This window comes from Phasianus colchicus, chromosome 18 (assembly GCF_987193195.1).
Source record: "Phasianus colchicus chromosome 18, bPhaCol1.hap1.1, whole genome shotgun sequence".
NCBI lineage: Eukaryota > Metazoa > Chordata > Aves > Galliformes > Phasianidae > Phasianus > Phasianus colchicus.
The window spans coordinates 4,924,956-4,948,491 of record NC_143453.1 but is presented as its reverse complement, the minus strand read 5'-3'; the positions used below and the strand labels follow the sequence as shown (position 1 = coordinate 4,948,491).

Here is a 23,536-nt window from a genome sequence, read left to right as displayed (position 1 = left end):
GATATGCTTAACTCCCATTTCGAATAACATCCTGGACTAATACCAGCCCAAAAGGCATCCCCATGATCTCACCAACAGCTGAGGCAGCAAGATACTCCATGTGCATGGACTTTCTTTACTCTCATTCCAAGCTGTTATCTAATCTCTTTGCCTTAGGTAAGGCAAAAAATCAGAGCTGCCCAGGGTTCTGGGTAAATCCTTGGCAAACAAAACCTGAGTGATTGCAGCTCTGGTGCTTCAGTTTCCAAGCTAGCAGGCTTAAAGGCTGTCCAGAACTCTGGAGAAGTTGCAGTCACCTCTCTGGAGAGCACCAAGACACTCCCAGAAACCACAGTCCCAGGTCTGGAGTTCAGTGCATCGGGCTCAGACCACACAGTACGGATCTGCACTCCAAATAACCTCATCTTTACACAGTTTACTCTGAACCTGGAGATCAAAAGTTCTTTGCCTTTCACTTGCCCAAATATCACCATGCTATTCTCAGCCCCACGCTTGGCACAGCTCATTTGGTTTCATGCACTGTGAGGACTCTACTTTTCAAAATGAACCTCTGATTTTCTGAGATCTGGGTAAAACTTCCTGTCACTCAGCAGAGTCTCAGTGGCAAACACTGCAGTTTCACAGCAGAGCAATGATACTGCTCGCAAGAATAGTGCACCCTGCAGCCAAAAAATCCTACAACAGTCCCATCCACTGGGTCATTTCTGAGGAAATGACTCCAATATCCAGAAGCACCCTCCTTTCTTCCCAGAACAGCACTGAAAAGGAGAATGGGAGGTCAGGAAGAATAATGCATCTCCATTTATATTCAGTGAGACTCCAGTGTCTGCAGTGAGTTGCATCATCTAACTCCAGGGATCAGAGGTGGACTCCTCCCAGGATCTGAGCTGGCAGAAGTCACACATGGAGAATCTCACTTGTTCACTTTGGCCAAATGCAAGACAGTGGGAATCTTTCCTGTGAACGTAAATTGTGAGGTCCATAGGGCCCCAGAAAAGATGCTCAGAGCTTTTAACCCCCCAAAATTTCTCCTTGAAATATATGGTGGCTGTGAGCACAGCAGGCAACTGGTATGCACTATTCTTAGCAGCAAAAGCTTCCTGTTCAGGGGCAGAAGTGACAAGGAAGATCCTGCTGCTTTAAAGCTGTAAAACACCTTTTAGACAAAGCACATCATCCACCTGTTTGCAGGGAAAACGCCGTGCTCCACTGCTCCATCCTATTTCAACACTCAAAAATGTCATCAGTTCCCAGTAGTGCAGTAAAGGTTGCACTGATGAGCTATGTTGTCCCTCAGCTCAGTCTACAGCAGCAGCCTTGCAGTTCAGGTTCTCTGGTTGACCATGCCAAGGTGTAGATTTCCAAAGTTAGATTTCCAGATGAGGCCAATTGTGTTGCTGAACTGGGAGCTCTCTCTGTTCTTTCAAGTTCTTGCTTTCTTCCCAGGACCAGGTACAGCCATTGTTCCCCAGTGCTCCTGCAGACCCATTGTTCCTCCCAGCTCCTGGCCTTTGATGCAGCAGAACAAAACGCAGGCTGTTTGCAAAAGGAGGGGAAAAATCAAAAAGCTTTTCAATTACACAGTTGGTTGAACAACTCGGGCACAGCAGCACCAGGGTGCAGGCACCTCTCCACAAAGCAGGGCCTCCAGTGAGGCCTCCAATCCAGCTGCAAAGTGAACGGGAAGAGAAATGAGCAGTAGCTGATGGTTATCTGATGAACTTTCATTTCAACACTTCCCAATTCCAAATTCTCTTGGATCGTACAGACTTTCACAAACCCCCCCCATACTCATTTAGTAGCTGCCAGCTGTGAAAAGCTGGAAATTATTCCTGCTGCGTTCTGTCAACATTGCTCAGAATTGGCCTGAGATGCACCAGTAGCATCTAGATTCACTGCTTCCATTTCCAGACTACTTTGGCTGACATCGTGCTTGGGCAAGCCCAGTCTAAGCAGCACTGGCAGAGAGAGGGTTGAAGCAATGGTGTTAGAGGGAGATCTGATGTGTGGAAGGAGAGCCAGAAGGCTGAGATGCTCCAGTCATTGCGGTTCCAGGTACCTCTTCCAGGTTCTGTTATGTAACACCGTTCCTGACACTGCAGTGTTTTGGGAAAATACAGTGTTCTACCTCGTGTTCAGGACACAGCTGTAAACATTTTCTCTCACTGCCAGAATGACAGATCCCAGGATGTCAGAGTTGTGAGGGGCTCCCAGTTCGTCTGGGTCCGTCACCTTGTCCATGCTGACATCTTTAATAGGTAGCACCAGGGAAAACAGCTCTCTGGAAGAACGAGCCTATGGAAAAAGCTAATAAAAGAATAATAAAACGTTCACAAAATAGACAGATCTCCCTTGAACAAAGACACTCATGCTCACTTTTACAAATATATTTTATTATTTTAATGCTTATTAAGAAATGTAACCAAGACAGACTCAGCAGCACCAGTGGCTCCTCACTGCCCAGCAGTCTGATGACTTCACAGATATTAAAACTTCACAGGTTCAAGAAAGAAAACAAACTTTGGTCAATGCACTTTAAATACATATGCATGCACAGATTCTCCCACCCCTTTCCCTCCCCTCCCACTGGTAACTGACAAACAGAGGGAAAACAACAACTATATTCGTAAAACATTTAAATTAAAAGAGTAAGTGTTTCTTAGTGACAGCATGTGCAGCAGGTGTTCGTAGTGTCTTGGCTGACAGACCACAGAGACAACCCTCCAAAGAAATGGGGGCAGGAACACCAGCTCCTGAGACAGAACAGGGGAAGCAAAGGATGTTCTCAGATCAACAGGTTCCAGTCTTGAATGCAACACATTCTTGTGTTAAGAGTCCCAGCAGACGAATAACACAGGAAGCTATACAGAACACTGCCTCATTTAGGATTTAGTTGCCTTGTGCAAATCAGGAACTGGTGTCGTTTTAGTTCCTCTTGATGTGTTTTACTGGTAAAAAAGGTCAGACGCTCAGGGCCAGAAAAACAAAGCTCCTCGGTCTGTCTCAGAGCAATCTGATGCCCAAAACAAATCAGGAGAGAACTATGAGGCAGCTGATGTACCAAACACCTCTAGTGAGCATTCTACGGTTTCAATGCATCACAGCTGTTACAGTATGCTTGTCCTTCCCACAAAGCATGGCTGAACTGATTTTAACAGGGGGTAGGATGGTGTGTGTGTGGGGTGATGCTCGTGAAGCAGAAAGGCTCATTTCACCTGACTGTGCTTATGAAATATGCATCTGAAAATGAGATAATCCAGAAAAATGTCTCTTCCTCAGTCACATATAAACCACACAAAGTCAACCCCCTGCAGCTATCAGGGCAAGGCTGCCCCTCTGCAGTGACCCAGGAGCACCATAAGACTATAAATCCCTTCCAGAGTCCTTATTCAGCCATCCCCACTCCTCTGAGGCTATCAGTGCAAACCTCAGCTCTTCCCAGCACATTCCTGCTCCCACGATAACCTCCCAAACACATACCCTACAAATCTTCCTTCCACGTCAAGATTTCCCATCAAACCCTAACACCCCAGTCTGTCCCCACACCTTACAGACTTTCCTATACCCTCCAGCATCTCTCAGAGCTTCTTTTCAATGAAAAATCAAAGATTCAGAGTATCCCATGTAACTCCCAACCTGTCTGGACAATAAACATGCTAGCACCAGCTAGGACCAGTGGCAAGTCCTTTCTGTCTACAGTACCCCAACTGTCCTGCCATGCCCTCTGTCAAACCGGTATCAGCCTCACCACATCTCCTTCTCATCTCACTTTGCTCCATTCATAAGCTGTATATTCAAGCTTGCACAGAACTCTGAGATACTGCCGATCCAAAAGAAAGCACAGAACAAAATTCTAAGTGCATTTATTTGCACACACAAAAAAGCAGTGCCCTACTGAGAAAGAGACCTAAGAACTCCTCATGATAAAATTACTCCTGGCAACTGATCAGAATTTTACTTTCTCCAAAGCCCTATAAAGCAGACAAACCCTGGAGCCTAGTAGTCTCAAGGGAATGGTGAAATTCATGGAATGCCCTCTCACCAAATGAGGCACTGCATCCCTCTATGGATTTTGAGCCATTTTTAGTAACGTGTTCCAATTCAATGAAATTAGTCTCTTCTTACCCCAGCTCTTACTCTCTGGACCCACTGCACCTTGGATTCCTAAGGAGATCTTCTCTATCCTCTCCTGCTGGTCACCTCATTCTTCCCTTTGTCTTGCACCATCTTTGTTTATCCAGAATAGCTATTTCATCAGCTAAATCTCCAGCTGGAAGGAAAATGGCAATATGAGTAGGGAAGTTAGGAAAAAAATGCTAAATTTTAACTTTCCAAACGACTCTTGCTCAGTGTAGTTTGGAAGAGGTGCATTTCTCAAGAATGGAGAGCATATTTTATTCATGGGATTCTAAAACTTCTTTTTCAATAAAAGGAAGGAAGCCTTGAAATCATGAAACAAGAAATAAGAATTCCAAAATTCTGTTCAAAAGGCTCACGCTCCCCCCCAACAACTTCAGAAACATCTTCTGAAGGTCCATCTCAGACATATGTTTGCCAGAAGGCACGCAGCATGTGGTGCAATTGGCCATCCGCTCCTTCCTGTGACTACAGACTTCCAATCCCATACCAAACACGCTGCCTCCTTACAACCACTGCACATCCTCCTACACACATCCCCTGGCCCTTTTTCATTTGAAATCTAGATCACTAATGTTGAAAGGGACTGGATACAGTTGGGAGGCAACTCAAACAGTGACAGAAAAACTGATTTCAGGATATCTGGATACTCTGAGTTTGCATGGCAATCTTACTTTGGTTGGGCAGGATAGTTTTCCAGAGGGACAATCTTAATTTTGTCACATCAACATAGATCAATTCAGTTCTTGTGGCAATCAAGCAAGAAGAACCCACAATTGAGTGTGAAGAAGCTCAGGAAACAATAGGAAGCCACCAACCTACATCAGCTGTTGAAAGTCTGATGCAACGTGGCATAAAACATCCCTTTACAATGGCAACTAAAGCTCAATAGGAGACACTTCTGCACTTGCCTGTATTCCAGCACATGAGCTACACTGGTATTTTCCCACACTTCCTTCCCTGCTCTGCTTCTTTGTGAACCTAATTGTTATTGACATGAATACCGGATGTAATCTTGTGTTATTCTTAGAAACATTTCAGCTCCCAGCTGAGGCCTAAGGAGATCAGATCCCCATTTTTCAGACTGAATTCCTCTGCTGCTGTTTCAGGAGGCCAGAGGAGTCATCCTGCACAGAGCCGACAGAAATATTCCATCAAGGAAGATAAAGAGCAACAAGATCCCAAGTCTCCCTGCAGAGGGCCTGCCTACAGCATCAGTCATAGGGAAATGGCCATGTATTTGCTAATGGTGCTAGAGTGATAATCCACATCTCTGACGTTAGACTGTGTGGTAGAGCCATGCCAAGTAAGCAGCAATTCAATTAAACTGTGGAGTCTACTGTTCTATATACTTGCCTGTCCTTCTGCTAAGGATTGGGGTGACAAACACATCCTTTTGCCCAGCTTACAGTAAGCTTTTTGCTAGCCTAGAGCAGTCACGTAGTTTGGACACATTCAGTATTATAAACCACTCTTCACCATCATTCAGACAGACTGGAAAAAAAAAGAAAACTTTCTTCAAATAAAACTTAATTTTAATTCTCACAATATTTAAAATAAACATGGACAGAGAACACACAAACCTAGTGTGCTCTTCTCCAAATACCAACATGCAGCTCCACTTTCCTTCCTACAAATGAGATTATCTGGGTTCTGAAATGTTAATGGAGAGACACGAGGAGGAGCCAGGGCTGTAGGCTGACACTTCTGATATTTTTAGCTAAGGAAAAACTCTTGATCCTCAGAACTGCCAGACTTCTAACTTCCTAATAGGACCATTATTGCCCATCTCCCTGGAAGGCTGATGGCACAGGGCATAGAGTATTTGTCTGAAAAACAAAGGCTGGAAAATATTTAGGTAGAATACAAGCTAACATGGCACTCAGCTGTCCTTGAGCTACCACGGCCTCATAGGTGATACAGAAAATTACTAAACTGCTGTGAAACTCCTCTACGACAAATCATATCAGTGCATACCTTTGCTGTAGCAGATTTGCCTGCTCTCTTACACATACTACTGCAGTTTCTAAGCAGACTTCTACTAACACTGACTGCTTCCAGCTCCTCAGAGTATCTTCTAACCAGACAGACTGAGATCTGTTGGCCTCTGCACTGCTGGGATACATCAGGCTTCACAGTAAAGCACATCAGGAAACAACTGAAACCACAGGAGAAAAAGATGTTCAGACTGAGCTGGGATTCCAAAAGTAAGTAGATATGTCTCATCCTGTGTCATTCCCCACCCTGCCTTCCCATCAAAAAATAAAAAAAAAATGTATCCCACAGACTTTTGAGAATGACAACTTCGGACCATGGAAATAATTTGTACTCTGGGAACCCAGGGCAGGCATAGACACAGAGGAAAAAGCAGTAGCCAGACAGTGCCCACCAGCCTGCAGACACCTAACACCTGATGATTCTCCACAGCATCCCAGGACATGACCACCCCTGGTGATGAAGACCATCCATGCTCTAGCACCAAGTCCTGCTGACTGTCCTTTTGCTAAGGGAACTCCATTTAAGTCTTAGTTTTCATTATTTGTTGGATAGAGTGGAGAACTATGAGGTTACATTTGTCTTGTGCATCTGGAACATTGAGCGCCCAGGGAATGGATGTGAGTTCTTGTTCATCTTTATAACTTAACATAATGTAATCTAATCAAGACAAGAAAAAACATCCGAGCAACCTGTTGCACTATAAGCTTTAAAAACATGAACTGAAAGACAAAATGTCATGGTTGAAGGTATCCAAAGCTCCCATCACGTAAATTCCTTTCTTGTCCAGGCAGCTGATGGCATCCTTCCTGATGTTGCTATCTTCCTTCCATTTGTTGCAGGGCCAAAGAATCAGATGGCTCCTCCTTGTTGCTCTTACAATCAAGTGAATGCTTTCAGCCATGGTTTTATTTCTGTTGGTAAAGACAGCAAAACAGACGTACAACCACAGACACACAGTGTAGCATAATGTCACGATATGCCCTGCTTCAGCAGTCTCCCAGTGCTCAATTTGGAATGCCATCTTTGACCCTGTCACTGCTCTTGGTGACAGGTCATCGATGGATTACATGTCCCTCCTTTCTCAGTCTGTTTCAATGGTCTCTTGGCTTTTTCTCCAGTCTAGTATTTAGGATTGCCACAACAAGTCCTGGGTAAGGACCCCTTCTCCACAGTAACTTGAATACACTTCTCTCCCCCCGCCCCCCAGCCTCATCTTCTGCCGTGGCAGAGGCTGCCCATGGAAAATAAAATAATTATACCAGGAAGACTGTGAACGATTCATCAGGAAACATCAGCTGCTGCAAAGGCTGTGCTTTCTAGATCTGAGAAAGACACCTGGGCATCTATTAACTCTTCATGGTGAAGCTCCCTGCTCACACACGCATCTGAGAGAATCCCATTTTTGCAGGAACGTGGGAGATGCCCATTTGTCTCCATGTCCAGAGCACTTCCATTCTGGTGCCATTCCAAGACAGCTTTGCATTTGTTTAAGTCCTGCTTTTCAGGATCCCTGTGGATCTCTCCATTGGTGTACACTTCTAACGCATACTCACTGATTCGTATGCTGGCATTCTCTCCATCCCCACCATGTGTGGAAGTCCTAATGCTGGCTGTTCCTGCCTTGAACTGCTCTTTCCTTCCCAGGATATGCTGGCTGATGATTTTACGGAAGGTGTATCGGAACTCCCTGATTCGGTAGGCATAAATTAGAGGATTTACAACCGAGTTGGCGTGAGACAGGATAATGGCCAGATACATCAGCCAGAGGGGAGCATGGGCACAATTTGGGCAAAAAAGGGTGAAACAGTTAATAATATGTAGTGGAAGCCAGCAGACTGCAAACAAGCCAACAATGATGGCTAAAGATTTGGCCGCGTGGACTTCCTTCTGCAGAGTGGAACGTGAGCGTTCCCCATGCACCATCTTGTTCTCCATCTGCTTGAGCTGCCGTCGGGCTGCCATGAAGATTTTCAAGTAGATGCCAAACATGAGGAGAAGAGGCAACAACACACAAGCAAAAAAGTTGTAGTAGACCATGTACTCCATGGTGACCACAGCCTCAAAGAGACATACCACCATACTGTTGCTGCAGTTGATGGGAGAGGACTTATTAGCACCCAGCTCTTCAATCTGGGAACGCTTGTGCCACCCTAGCATTGGTGTCAAGCCGATGATGAAAGATAAGACCCAGCAGATGGCAATGATACCTTTGGCTCGAGAGCCTGTCACCAAGCCATTGTACCTGTAAAGCAGAGGAAAAAAGGAGAATTACACCTTGACATTCAACATGCCCTTGACACCCAGATGATGGTCCAAGTGCCCTAGAAGGAAGAAGTCAGCAAGACAGGCATCTGTTTCTTCAGCCAGACCTTTGAACTGCTGTGTAGAACCCACCCAGCCCAGCATGGACTCCATAGTGACACTGCATGCCATCTAGTTCCCTCCTTGCTCCTTTAGGCAATGGATAGGCTACAGAAAAGCAGGGAAATTAAAATGGTTTTCAGCTTCATTCCACTATTTCACTTGGTCATGCATGCAGGTCTTGCAACCTGGATAACTGGCATCACTGTTCTGACCCTTGGTGGTGAAGGCCACTATGGCTCCTCTGCCAAAGGCATAGAGATGGCTCCTCCATTCTGCCAAGGAAGCAGGCTTCTAGCACAGAATTGCTATGCCTGTCTCACCATTAATCCATCTGAAAGCCAAACAGCACCAAAGGACGGGAGGCACAGTGCCACTGCCCCATAACCTAGGTAGGTTCCAGGGAAAGTCTGTTGCTGAGTCTGTTGCAGAGGTCAGGCTGCCATTCCCCTGCACACTACCTCACTTTGCTCCCGCTGTCAACAAGTCCTGCATCACCAGCCTTCCTTAAATAACTGAGACAAGGCCAGCAGTTTTCCTCACCAGCCCAGCAAAGCTGACCCCATATCTTTCTCATAAAATAGGAGTTAAGCTAAGGAGAGTGCTCTGACCACAGGTATACTGTGGGCTGCACTGCACACACCAAAAGCAACCTCAGTGATTCAGATATTGATATACCTAGCTCAACTCAGAGCTCCTAGCAATAAATCCACCAAGATCTGTTGAACAAGACAATAAGCAACATGGTAAGAACCTGACAGGGCAGCCAGGGACTTTTGTTTGTTTGAAATATCAGCCAGTTCCCAAGGCCTCACAGGTTACTGCGAGTCCTGAGCTGACTCCACCAGTTCTTCTCTCTGAAAATGTAAATCAGGGCAACAGTTTAACATTTCAATGCAATTTCCTTTACTTGGTAACACTTAGCATAGAAAGTAGATGGCTGGATTCCCACATTGTCCAGTGTGGGTCCCACACTGCATTTGACCCCATGTGTCTGCAATCGGACCACAGCAGCTCTGGGCTACCAGTGTTGTTTACCCAGTTCTCCTTCTCCCTCTGTCTCCAGAATTCTCTCAGCAAAATAAACATTAAAAATAATAATAATAATCCAACCAGCCACAGAAATCTTTCCATCTCTCAATGAGATAGTCCCTCCCATAGGTTCATGCTCCTATCCCAATACCAGTTCAGAGCAGGGGAAGGGAGATGCTGCTTCCTCCAGGCACAGCAATGAACGGTGATCTTGCATGCACTTTAAATCCCTGCTGGTGGGCTCTGGAAACAACCTGGCTGATATAAAACCTGGCAGGCTCCATCCTCCATTCCACAGCTGCATTTTAAAATCAGAAAAGGAGGAACAGCTGAAGGAGCTAACCACAATTCCCAGCACTCAAAATACACCGAAATTCACCTTCCAGAAATTAGAGAGGGATTCAGCTGATCCTGGGACATAAAAAGTTCTCTCTAGCAAGAGATGGATCCTTCTCAGTGCCTATAGGAAGCTGAGAACACAGCATGGATGCTAGCAGAGAAACTGCTTACATTCAGAGCTAATTAACACAGCGAAACAGCATCTGTGCTTTGAAAAATACCCTTGGGAAACAAGAGGTTGGCCAAAGGCACTTGGAGCTTTGGAAAAAAAAAGAAGAAGAAAAAAAAAAATCACAAAACCCTCCAGCCCTGGAATTGGCTACATCTTGTCAGAGGAATTTTGAAATTGTGCAGCTGTTATCCCACGACTAGAGATGTCCCATCCCTTCCACTAAAAATACATTCATCATTGCTCCAGGCAAACAACTCCCCCCCACCCCACTCCAGCTTCTCCCTCCTTCTTACCCTCTGGGGATTCCCATGCAACAAACTTTACAAGGCTTAGGAACAGCACTTAACCCAAGCAGCCTTCTGCTTCCCAGCTGCACTGTACCAAGTTGGCAGTGCTATCAATTTATCAGTACATTTCTATAATGCTCAGCATCTCCACGGGCTAAGAGCAAAAGCTCACAGCACCATGTGTAGCATCTCTTTGGGTGTCTTTCTGGGCCCCAGGCCAAAACTGCTGCCTGTACCCACAGTGCTGTACAGCTCTGGATGATAAGGTCAGGGCTTTCAGGGAGCATCACGCAGTTTGAGCTGCTAACATCTTGATGCAGGAGGTGCAGCCCGCTGAAAGGAGATGCTCACACCTACAGCCCATGCTCTGCATAGCTGGAGAATGACTTTGTAGCATGTCTGATGTGTCCAGACAGCACTAGATTGAGTGTGCACGAGCAGTTCTCATGCTTCCTGGAAATACTGGACTTGCTACACAAACAACAACTGCTGGTGAAACTGCAGGCACTGAGAACACATGTGCAGAGCAGAGACACTCAGGGTGGAGGTGGGTGAGGGGTTGGGGTACCTGGCTCCTCCATAAAGTCAAATCTACTTGTGCAAATACCTGCAAGCATGGGTGTCTTTCCCCCAGATAATTCTGCCTGCCCTGTTGCTCTCCCACCAGCAAACTGTTTCCAGGGGAGCAGCTGCTCTTGTGAATGCACAACTCCCCTATGCTGCCTAAATTAAATTGGCTGAAGATGTGATACCTTATGATCCCTCACCTAAGCTCTGCCATCAAAATAATGACTAAAGCAGAAAGTATAGTGCATCACCTGTCTGACCTGTAAGTCTTGAAACAGGGTGGAAGGCAGAGCTGGTATGAGAATCACAGGGTCCTCAGATAGAGGTTAAAATCCTTCCATCCACTGCATGATTTGTAGCTGGCCTAACTCACCATCCCAGCTTCTGCCTGATGTGCTGCTTGTCTTCCAAACCCAGCCCTGGCTGACAGCATGGCTCCCCTCACTCAAAAGTCCCCACCATGTGCAGAGCTCACACCCACTGTCACTGCATCACAAAGCAATGTGCTGCACGTGGAGGGCACTGCACTTCCATCTGAATTCCAGCAGTGCTCAGTGCTTCTGAACAACTCTGCAAACACTGTTCGCTCAGCCCAGTACCCAACAGCCCACACACCCCTGGCAGCTGCAGTTGCAGGGGCAGGAGGATATTCTATCCCTGTAACATGTATCTGAAAATGAGAGATGCTGACAATCCCAGATCATTTAAGAAATCTTAGAGCAGGATATCAAACCCAGACCTTCTCACACACCATTCAAACAACTAATTCCCAAAACAATGGAACATCCTCCATTGTTATCAGATGATACTTGACACTGGTACTTGATCATGCTATGGGGACAGGCAGGATGGGATCCCACAGCCAGGCACAGGGCTCAGAGCATCAGAAGCAATAGCAGTGGGCAGGCACTTCTCTTTTGCTCACAGCACTACCAGCTTCCAGACCACAACTTTGGCAGCAGCAAGTTCTACCGCAGCACACAAAGCCATAGACAACTCATGTTGCTCTCAAAGCTGTGCCCGTGGTTGTTAGAATGAGAAAGCAAATCATTATTTCGTAGTGGGCTGAATCTGCTCACAATCTATTTGACAAAATATGAGCACTTGTAGGAAATGCTTGGCATAAGGTCAAAAGGCTTATGGTGAGCAGGGAAAGAAGCAGGTGGGTCAAAGTGGCAATAAAACATTAAACCACTGATTCAGATGCTCATTTACAACCATTTAAGAAAGTCAGCTGTCTCCAAAGTACCTTCCTTCAGAGGACAAGGTCTCCACTTCCAGCTCCTGCAGTTGGCACTGCATGACTGCATGGATTTCTGCCACAGACCCACACCTGAAGCCAGCAGTAACCTGAGAAAACTTTTCTATTTGGTTGCAGAAAGAAACACCTTCTCTCCTTCCAGTGCATCAGAGCTACCTGTCCTTCAGCATGGGAATCTCTGCACCACCAGTGCATGCACAAGAGCACGTGGCTGGGCACGGTGCCCTCGGAGCATTTCCTGGCACCAAAGAGCCTGGAAAGTGGCAATTGTTCTTGGCCCGTGACTTCATCCCGGAGCTCAGACTCGCAGCCAGTTTTGTTTCGAACACCCAGGGGTTTTATATCAGTGAGTGCAGGTTTTCAGGTACCTGCCATGCTAGAGACAGTTTGCATTTAGTCCTACACAGAACAATGGCTTGGCCTCGCTTCCTTGGGAGTGCTTTGTTGCCACTTTCAGAGAGCTACACTTGTATGAAAGCTGGCAGGATTCAGCAAATGTTTGAGAACTTTTTGAAATTCTGCAAAATGTTTTGATTATTTGACAATTAACAATTTTTTTCTTCTATTTTTAAATGTTACCTATACATGCCTTTCCTCACTGCCATTTCTTGGGGAAGGCTCTTTTAACCACAGAAAAATCATTCCAAACTTAACACCAATTGTGTACCAAGGTGTCCAAAACCAAGCAGAATAAGAAATCTTATTCTTCTGCCTCCTTAATGCTTACAGCTTATTTGTGTGGGTGTACACAACCATGCAGATATCCATTGAGGTGCATGGTTGCCTTAGGACAAATTGGGTATGGAACAGTTAAATGAGGAGAAAAAATAGGTTTGGTGCTTTTTTTTTTCTTCCCCCTATAGAATATAGGAAGGAGATCTCATTTATTTGTAAGAGTATTTATCTAAATTAATATTGGGAATGTCTGATGTTACGTTTCTTACCCTCTGAGGGGGAGAGAAGAGGTATTCTCCTCAAAGGTCTTCCCATTAAAGAATGCAAAAGCGTTGCATTTTTAGTGGGAGAACTTTCCTTCCATTGGTTTGATGCATATTTGAGACAACCAGGTATTAGAAAGTAAAAGGTGAGATGTGAGCAGTCTGAATCATACTGCTTCTCCCTCTTGGGCTAATAGCTTTCACTTTCTCAGCATGTCAGAAGCTATAAATCTAATGTTTATTCACCCATAAACTCTTCTGAGGAAAACAGAATTGACAACTTCTTCCTTCCCTTTGTAAAAGGACAAACTGATAGAGGACGAGGAGGAGGAACCCAGAGATCTACCTGCTGGTTTCTGCAGCCAATCAACTCCACTGCTTCTGGGCTGGAAGAAGGTGTGCTCTGTTATTTCTAAAACAGAACAGTGAAACAGGTAGAGTGCCCAGTGCTGGGCAAGTCAGAAAGACTTCTTCTGAAAGATACTCTACTTTGGCTAGTCCAGAAAATTAAACTTTAAAGATAATGCCAAATATATATATAATAATACTAATAATAAGCAAAAATCCAGATTTTTAAAATCCCTTTCCTGGAAAGTCGTTCTTTAACCATATGAATGCTTAAACTGTCAGCAAAAGTTTCCAGAGTTTGTTTGCAAGAGACTGAAGACATTTCATCTTTTCAAAACCAAGTAAGATGCAAGGCTGCTCTCCGTGTGCTTCCTTGTGCATTTGTTATCACACTGGTATGTGAACTGAAAACATTTATCAGTGGAAATGCAGAAAAGTGAAAACAGTCTAATTTATAGGTACTAACATAGATAGTTTTCCTCTGCAATGGAATAGATTCACTTTTCCTTATGACTACACCAAAAGTAGACTGTTACATAACTGTAAGTTTGGAAATCAGCAATTAACAGGAGCTGAGATGAGCCTTCAGGAATGACTATGCTGCACTGGTCCACGTAGAAAGGTAGAGCAGGGAATGGGAGATTTATGTTAACCAACATAAGTGCTGGGTGAGCAATGTATGCAGAATGGACAAAACTAAACTAGACAGGCTGGCAGAAAGAGATTTAAAATCAACAGGGGTGAGGATAACCAAAACCCCCAAGTTGAGAGGACAATAATGAGAATTTTGTTCCATTTTTGCAGTCGTATTTCTTACTCAACAGGATAGGAAGTCTCTCAATGGTGAGAGCATGTTGCATCCTCCTAAGGACAAGATGGGAAAGAAGGAGGCTCCTATGCTCTGCAAGCTTTGGTCTCTCCCAGGGTTTCCTCTGCAACTTGAGCTTGCTGAACAACTCTCAAGCATTGCCACAAAGCATTCAGACCCAGCCCACAAAACTCAGTGCTGTTTTGCACCCACAGGCAGATGTATCTAGACACAATACAGAAGGCTGAACTTCTTGTCCCCCTTGTCCCAAATCCTTCCTGGCTGCACACCAAGTAGCAGCAAGTCACATCCAGCTTCCAGACTCAAGTATTTAAATCATAGAATGGCCTGGGTTGAAAAGGACCACAACGATCATCTAGTTTCAACCCCCTGCTATGTGCAGGGTCGCCAACCACCAGACCAGGCTGCCCTCTAAACGCCAAAATGGAGACCATAGAACAACAAACTTCAAGGCTGGCATGGGGACAAGCCCTTCTCTTGACCTAATACATGGGTATCCAACTTTTTGGATTGGGCTGCATTGAGTGAAGAGGAATTGTTTTGATCTGCATCTACATGTGTTGCTTCAGAAGTAATGCCTCCTGATTATTTCCATGGAAAAGACAACTGATATGAAAAGCACAATAATACTCTTTGATAGAGCAACTTCTCAGCTGCAAAACACTGTTTTTAACATAGGCACCATCATTAGCTGCTCATTTTTTCCTAGTAATGAATAAGAGCCTGTATGCTATGCCCATAAATATCTACACCAGTGGAACAGACTCAATGTCCTTAAACTTCATAAACGTCCAGCAAGTATCAATGCATATCAATGGAAGCCATTTTTTTCCACATGGAGGAATTTGATTCCACACCTTTGCTTCATTCACACTTCCATGTCAGATGCCATTTGTCACAGTGCCCCTCTGCTGCCATCTGTCACACACCAATGGAATCGAACAGAATATTGGTGGGAAGGTTCATTCTCTACTGCCATCCCACCAACATCTGCCTCTGACATCACAGGCCAACATCATTAAACAGGAGGCATTACTTTTGGAGCAGCCTTTGTAAAATATACAATATAGGTTATAGATAAGTAACAAGACATTTATTTTTTACATTTTAATAGAAAGAGAGCAACAAATGCATAAAACTAGTGGGATATTTGGCCTTGTTTTTCTGAAACTAACTGGTTCAGTGGCTGCCAGCCTCAGTGAGGTCTCAAGGTGTTCATCAGAGATTTTTGATGAAATGTTATTTTTCCTGTGCTTCATCCTTGAAAACAGCTGCTCAGAAATGTGTGTACTGCCGAAAGAGGATGACATGAATAAGGTGTGGTTGTGAGGGATATTTCTCCCTGATAAGAGAGGGCTTATAGAAGTCCAGTAAAGAGACATGATCAAATTTTTAAGTTGAATATCTGATTGGAGCTGTATACATTCCATTCGAAAATTTGCAGGTCATGTATTTATAACAACTGAAAAAGGAGTTGCAAATATAAATTGATGATTTTTCTTTTTGAAATCTTGAAATCTATTCTCAAATTCCTGTATCAAAATGGAAAGCAATGCTCCGTGTTTTTTCACTGTTCACACGACTCTGTTCAGGCAGTGTATCAAAATGCATAACATTATTTGCCATCACTTGAGTCAGCCCTGCACTGTGCCCTCCCTGTGCCCTGGTTTCAGCTGAGGCAATGTTAAGTGCACACTGATGCTTTGGCTGTTGCTGAGTGATGGGTGCTCACGCAGGGCTGGCCCAGCTGCTTGGTGGGGAAGAGCTGTCACCTCTATAGTCTGAGCTCTGAGGTGGCCACGTGCTGCTTCTCTTCCCTTTAGCTCCACTTTCCTGCAGCACTTGTGTTGCTGGCCAGGGCTCAGAGCACAGGTTTGTGAGTGTACAGTGTGCTCCTTTCTAAATATGGAGCAGCAGCTCCCAGGCAGCTCCACTGCAAAGCTTTGAGCACGTGCCATATGAGGGCTGGGTAGAACAGGAAAGAAATCACTCACAAACCCAGCAACCAAGGCAGCCCCCAGGAACACGGGTTTCGGTTTTGTTTTCTCAAATTACAAGGTGAAAAATACTGCTGCTCATTAACTCTCCCTTCTGCAGTTTACCTCGAAATCTGCTTTTACTGATGCTCATTCCCCACTAAGTGCCCCCTCTGCTTTCCAGCCCACTCTGCTTACCTGAGGGGTATGCGGATGGCAATGATTCTGTCGATGGCAATAGCAAGCAGGCTGAAGATGGAGCTCTGCGTCAAGACCAGGACAAAGCAGGCGATGAAAAGGCAGCCATAGAAGAAGGCACAGAAGCCAGTGCTGATGGTGATGGCAAATGGGATTGCCAGCACTCCCACCGCAATGTCAGCAGCAGCCAGGGACACCACAAAATAGTTGGTGACGTTCTGCAGGTTGCTGTTCAAATAGACCGCCCAGCAGACCAGGACGTTCCCCAGGATGGCCAGCACTGCAATGATCAGTTCCAGGATGATGTAAGCTATGTCTGAGAGGAAGTCTTCTTTCCCATGTACTAGCATGGTGAGAGCGACCAGGCCAACGTGAGAACGTGCCAGAAAAGCTCAGCGTTCATATCTGCAGAGCACTGAACAGCCAAAACACCTCGAAGCTGTCTGCAGTCTGCAGAGCGCTTGGTGGCCGCCGTGAGGGTGGCTCACACATCCACCTCTCTGCACATGGCTGCTGGATGTCTTCACAGGAGCAGGTGTCAAGAGAAAAAAGACAAGGCTCGCTAGTTTCGGCAAAGTGGAATAACCAGACTCAGAGCAATTCAAATTCTTGCAGACGAATGGACAGAAGTACACCTCATGCAGTCAAACACTGCTCCCCAGGTCACAGAGTTCAGCTGGCAACACGACACAGCAAGTGTTCTGCACGTCAGCGTCACGTCGGCTGTGAAGTTTTGTTTCCTGTTGACAGTCACACTGCTAGTCATGGCTTCCTGTCAGACATACCTACCAGCAACGTCCTCCGTTCTCTTTCCCTTTTTCTGCCCAAGACTTGGGAAACATTCTCTTCAGCCGAAGCAAATGTTCAACTTCTCTTGTAGTTTCCTTAAAAACAAATAAAATAATAATAATAACCAAAGAAAAACCACATATGCTAAGTAATCAGCTCTACGGCGGAGATGGAAAAAGCAAAATCTCATTAGAGTGGCACATTAAATTGATAACGGATATTAAACAGACCAAGAAGAATACATCATTGGCAAAAATCTCACATTCTGCCTATCCTGAAAGCTGCAGGGCCAGACCCAAGGCTCAGGAAGGCAGCATTTCGCAGTGGTGATGAGAAACAAGAGATGTTTTGTTTTTGAGGCTACCAACTGAGCTGGCACTTTTGCAGCTGCTCGATAGTCTGCCCTGAAACATGAGAGCCCCATTAATTACGCCTTGGCAAGCTCTGTGGCTGCACAGAGGAAAGGTGGAGGAGGTTTTTACATACACCTGTCTCCTTCTGATCACAAACACAGGCTCAGGCCATCACGTGCAGCCCACCCTGACATACCTTGCACAAAGGAGTGCTGCACCAGTGCACAGCTCAGCAATGGCATGAACGCTCATTCATAAGAGGGTTATGCTGCTGGCACATGCATTCACTCTGTTCCCACACCCTGCTTTTCCTCCAAGTGCATCCATACTGAAATGCAATTGGGCAGCAGAGAGAATAAATAGCTCAAGGCATGTCAGACAGCAGTGGCAGTACTTCCCTGCTGGGAATGGACACATACTACAAGGGTCTTTAGGTTGCCCTCCTGCAACACCATCTTCTTGCTCACATAAATTTTATCCTACAGGCAAACCATTTTATTTGCTAAACCAGCATTGTACGTAGTGTTGTTTTTTTTTGGTTTTTTTTTTTGCATCCATAGATTCTGACACACTTCACAGAGAAAGTCAGCTTGATTCTGCATCTCCTACCAGCCACGCACACATCCAGGATAAACCCCTGCTAGAAATGCACACAATGCCATCACCAAATCCCAGAGTGCACATTCATATTCCTGCATCACACACAAACCTGGGACTCATCGTGCTGCAGGGTAATACTACTCCTACAGCTGCTGTTTCACAGGAATAGGTACACACCACCTACATGCTTGTGTGCCTCGTTCGCACACTGATCCTGCAGTACCTCTGCTTTCAGTCATGCATGCATTTCACCACGGGTTCAGCTAAAAAATTTACCAACAGGAAATATATTTTTCTGAGATCCACGGCGCAGTCAGTAGAACTGTTTGCTGTGCTACCCTGTAACTTTCAGACTGGGTTTTAAACCTCGTTTAGCAAGCCTCAGTAGCAATATTTTCTCACTAATTTCTAAAAGCAGCGACTGAAACCATCAGGGGGCTGGGAGAGAGGCAGACGTAGCACTGGCTAATAAATGACTAACTCAGGTTCTGAGGCAACACACACCTCCAAAAGAAATGATTTTTGGTATCTCATCCACTAGTGATGGGCCGTGGCCTAACCCAGCAGGTTGCATGCCTTCACAGTTCACTGTTTTGAAGTCAGAAACCTAATTTCTCAGGACAAAATAAAAGGGTAAAGACAGTGATAATAAAAGAAAATATGATTAACTTGTGATTCACATCTGATCTCAGGAATATAATCTAATTTTAGACTTTTCATTGATTTAGTGCTCTACTGCTAATGCAGCATTTGAAAGGAAAGTAAATGGCTTGGTGGCTTGGATACGTTTCAAAAACCCAGCTTCTCCTTCACCTCCAACAATCTTTTGTATGTTTTGTTTGGTTTATGTGGAAGAAATGAACAGAATAGATTAGTTTGTGATATAGCTATTAAGAGGGAGATAAAGATCATCCATTTAATCTTTTCTAAAGAACAAAAACCCCAAGAAGTCTCTATATTGTTTATCCTCCTTTAGCAAAAACCCTGTTTTCCACTGACCTCCCACGGATTGCTTCTACCTTTTGGAATTTCAGGGTTGTTGGCAATGCGTTCTTACATCACTTCTCCAATGTCTGATTGTCCGTTTCAAGTCCCAATAGGTTTGTTTCAAGGCACTGATAATGAAATCTCCCCTGCAGCCTGCCTTCCAGAGAAGGAGATCAGAATATCAGATAGGGACAAAGAAAATCAGGAGGGAAAGAAAACAAAGACAGAAAATAAACGACAGCACTTTGTGTAAGAGAGAAAGAAAGGGGATGGGCAGGGGAACGGCAGGATAAAAGTTGGCAAAAGCCAAAGAAACAATCAAAGGAAAAATAAGAATGTAAGAGAAACACTGTGTGTTTGTTAGATGTGTGCAGGCTCCCATGGCCCACACAACCACTGTGGCTGCAGAGATGGTGATGGGGTAACTAAGACTGTCAGTGAAACAGGGGATACTCTTCCCAGTGCTAGAGCTTCCCTTGGTTGGATTAGGAATTCGTATTAATCTCTCGTGCATTTAGTTTCACCTGGCTCTTTCAGTGGCTCACCTCAAACTCGTTTTCCAACAGGACATGAAGTAAAATAACACATCTGCTCCAAAGAGGTCCTTCCATATCAATTATTCAGTACAAAGATGATGCTGGAATTACTGACAGCTCTGCTCATGTTCTGAAAAAGCACGATGCTGGAATCTGAAGCTTAATGACCGCACCACATACTGTTTTCTAATACGGCAGTTTTCTACTTCAACGGTTTATTTCAGTCTTGTTTTAACCTTTCAATTTGGCTTTCAATTTGTTTGGCCCCTTGTTTCCCATTCCCTTGCACAACCAGTGGGCTAACTCTTCAGCCTAGCTATTTATTGAGAGGCAATCTGCAAGATGTTGTGTCCAGAGGCAGATGACATGTCCTTCCACCCCAATCTGCTCCCAGATGGACTGGAAAACACTTAGAGTTCTGCAGAGCCAGCACATCTCAGAAGAGAAACGACCAGAGCTGAGCAGGTGTCCCAGTCACAACCAAACAACATTTTGTGTCAGCCTCAGCACCAGTGCTGTAGGCTGTAACAACTGCTGCTAGAGGCAGGAATTGCTCACCACACAATGCCAGCACATCAGTGCTCTCACTTATTACTTACAGAGGTGTCACCATTCAGAGGGCTCCCACATCACCCCAAACTTCCCTTGTGTCTCACTGACCTCTCAGTGCCAGCCTGCTGTAGCTTGCAATGGCATGATACATCTTAAATTGCAGGCCCGTTTGCAGCTCGCTCTGAAGCAAGGAAAGGGCCAATCTTCCTGTGCATATCACTAGAAATTCACTGCGTAGAGACAAAATGAAATCCAGGCCACCCAGAAAAGAAGATACATTACAAAATCGTTGACTTCACGCAAGACTCAAAGGCTCAGCAACCAGGTCTGACAAGACAAAATTAATTAACAACTTGTTTTACTCACTGGGGAAGTGTATATTTAACAGCTCGGGCCCTTGAGGGATCAATATTGCAAGCCTCTTTAAACTTTAGAAAAATAATCTGTATCACACAATCTGCTGGACAGCTACAATTAGTATTTCTTCTCAAGCTCATGTTTTGTCTTGTTAATTGGATTAATTCTTCCTTGATACCCTGGGCCATGTTCTGGCTTTTTCCCTATTATTAAATAAACCTTTTTTTTTTTTTTTTTTTGCCACTCACAAACCTGTAAAGCTGTTGCTCTGCTCATTTTTAGTGACTTGGAACACTCTGTTCTCTCTCAGATATCAGCCCCAGTGAAAAACTGCGCCTTGAAAATTCAATAAAGCACCTGAACAGCATGTTCCCATGAAGCAATTCACCACTGGAGACCAAGCAAGGTTTTGTTTGGCATCTCCAGTTGGCTTTAGACTGCCCCTTCACCCTTCTGATCACCTAAAGCATTGAAGTGAGCCCTTGGCCACTGCTTGCTTCCCACCACCCATCTCTAAAAGACTCACTCCCTGCTCTTGGTCCCTTCAGGCAGCTCACAGGGCCCTGGGGGAGCCCTCATCCAGCCTCACTCCATGGGTTGCCATCCAGCATCTCTGTCAGACAGTGCAGCCCTCCTCAGGTACCAGCTGCCTACAGATCATTTCCTTCTCTAGTAGAAAATCCTTCCATTCACACGTGGCTGCAAGCAGAACATTAGTGCTGCTAAAGCAGTCATTTCCTACTTTCCAAAGCCTTGAGGTGGGATGCTTGTTGCTTCTTATCCTCACTTAAAGCCCTTCAGCTCAAAAAGAGTATCACTATCTTTTATATTCAGGTTTCTTAGAAAGTTCTCTCTCCTCATTTCTCTAGAGGATCAAGCCACAGTGAGTCAATGTGCACACAGGCACTACACCAATCCACAGAACAGCTCAGACTGTAAACAGGATGAAAACAGAGAAGGCAGCAGCAGCACATTTCAGTGTTGCCTGCAGGTTTGTTTTCTGAACCCCAATATGTTCTATGAAAACACCTCACTTAGAGCAGCTCCACCAGAGCCCTGACCCATCACACGAGGGCTGGAGACCCCCAGTGCTTCTCCTCCCTTGAAGGATGGAGGAATGCAGTGAGGTGGGGCAGGAAAGAGAGGAGTAAGGAGGCATCACCCTACTAACACGCTTGTTCTGGTTGCTCTATTTGCTTTATTATTGGCTCTTGGCTAAATGATCTTTAGGTCATCTGCTTACAGTAATAGGAGGAAATTAAATATTAATAATAGACTATTTCCCTCTAGACTGTTCTTTGTTAACAAAGGATACAAGTGAAACAAAGCAGGCAAAATTATCAGCACACCACGCTCTTAGTTTTCAGGTACCTGGAGCACTTGCAGACTCCCTGGATCCTCCTGGAGCAGCAGAACATCCCATGTCCTGGCACACCTGCCTACAGGGACACCCAGACAAGCACACAACATGGCAGCGTCTTGAAATCCTTCCTCTATCAAGGGACTCCACATTGCAGCCTGATGTTTTAGACTTTATCCAAAACAACTTTAGTCTTTATCCAAGCCACTGACGTTCTGACTGAGAAAAGTGCAGGGCCAAGGATCTTTTCAATTGCAGAGCTCATCTCCCTTCAGGGAGTGAAGTCTTCCTACAGTGTGAACCCCGCAGCAGAGCAACAGATGAGCTTTGCAGATTATCCAGAAACACAGAACAAGATGAAGGCTTCAGTTTTGCTAAACTCAGGTGCTAATCCCCTCATACACAGAAACAGTAGCCCTCCAAGATCTAAAACCAGCACTCCAAGCACTTGTGAAGGGCAAATGAAATGGTTCTCCAAAGGTCTGAACTGCTCCTGACAGGGAAGAGGGACAACATTTCTTACGTTTCCATCTCTGCTGCAGCTCAGGACCAAAATGGTGTGCATACTCACATCAAGAACAGGCATGGTGAATTTGGATGCCAAGTCTTTACCAATGAGGGGACTACTAACGATGCTGCCGCTGTGATAGCAACACAGCCCAGGAGCATTGTACCCCTCAAGCCTGTCCCGTGTCTCTGCTCTTCCTGTTTATTACTAACATAAAATCACAAACCAAAAAAAGCCCAGAAAGAGAAACCCCACTGGACAACAGAGGTCATAGCACCATGAGCTGGCTAACAGGAACAGTGAATCTGAAACCAATACTTCAGCTTTGCCTCCTGCCCTCCGAGTGCTAGGAGTGGATTAATTTTTATTGCTCTAGCGGAAGAGAAGATTGGAACAGAACACATTTGACCATTATTTTTTCCTAAGTGGATGTTATAAATGTTTAAAAACGACCAAGGGGAAAAAAAAAAAAACAAAAAACAAAAACAACTCATCGTAATTATTCCCATTCTAATGGTCACTAAAAGACAGGGAGGGCAAAACTAAATAAGGCTGAATGACCAGCAGTTAAATAAGCCAGATCAAACAAACAAACAAACAAAAGGAAAAGGGCTCCCTTGTGCCCACTAGAGCAGGCATGATGACATCCTGCCAAGAGGCACAGAAACATGGTGGATTTTTATGCAAACCATCTGCATCCAGGAGTGGTAATGCTGATCTACCTACAGTGTCATTTCCAAAAGTTAAAAATGGAGCATTCGAGTAAACTGTCATAAGGCAGACATGTAAAAAAGCATAATTAAAACAATGAATCCTGGCCAGAAAGAAGTTACTACTGCCAATATCATTCACAATGTCTCTGAGGATCCATTTTTCCTTTCCTGTGTGAGGAAAGAACTCAAAAGCAAATTTTGCCTCCGCACAACCCTACCACAACCAGCTGTGTTCACACATAAGAAGCATTTCCTTCAAGAACAAAAGAAAAGAAAAGAGGAAAACGGATTTCAAGAAGAGGTGACCCACTGAGGAATACAGGCTGGGGAGGAATTTG

At 44.9% G+C, this 23,536-nt stretch overlaps 2 protein-coding genes across 4 annotated transcripts in view; both read right to left on the bottom strand.

Annotated features, from left to right (window-relative positions):
• Positions 1–632: 632 nt before the first annotated feature.
• Positions 633–16,795, bottom strand: ADORA2A (adenosine A2a receptor). Of its 2 annotated transcripts, XR_016458708.1 has the most exons (3): positions 16,444–16,795; positions 5,721–8,377; positions 633–5,631 (listed from the first exon to the last, which is right to left on the bottom strand). XR_016458708.1 is itself a non-coding variant. In XM_031592310.2 (2 exons), the coding sequence occupies exons 1-2, from the start codon at positions 16,791–16,793 to the stop codon at positions 7,417–7,419; spliced, it is 1,311 nt and encodes a 436-aa protein (XP_031448170.1). In that variant the 5' UTR covers positions 16,794–16,795; the 3' UTR covers positions 633–7,416. The 2 variants fall into 2 exon arrangements, 1 of the variants encoding a protein (XP_031448170.1); XM_031592310.2 differs by having other exon boundaries at positions 633–8,377.
• Positions 16,796–17,257: 462 nt separating this feature from the next.
• The window catches only part of SPECC1L (sperm antigen with calponin homology and coiled-coil domains 1 like), a 78,521-nt gene continuing 72,242 nt past the window's right edge, over positions 17,258–23,536 (bottom strand). For both annotated transcript variants that reach the window (XR_016458706.1, XR_016458707.1), the window contains exon 19: positions 17,258–17,327. The gene's annotated coding sequence lies outside the window, so the exon portion shown is untranslated. The remainder of the gene's footprint in view (positions 17,328–23,536) is intronic.

Excerpts from the sequence above, each read along its gene's own strand:
- ADORA2A (XM_031592310.2), bottom strand. The coding sequence starts at position 16,793 with ATGCTAGTACATGGGAAAGAAGACTTCCTCTCAGACATAGCTTACATC. Across the intron at positions 8,378-16,443 it reads GCCATCCGCATACCCCTCAG|GTACAATGGCTTGGTGACAG; the intron begins GTAAGCAGAGTG and ends TCTGCTTTACAG.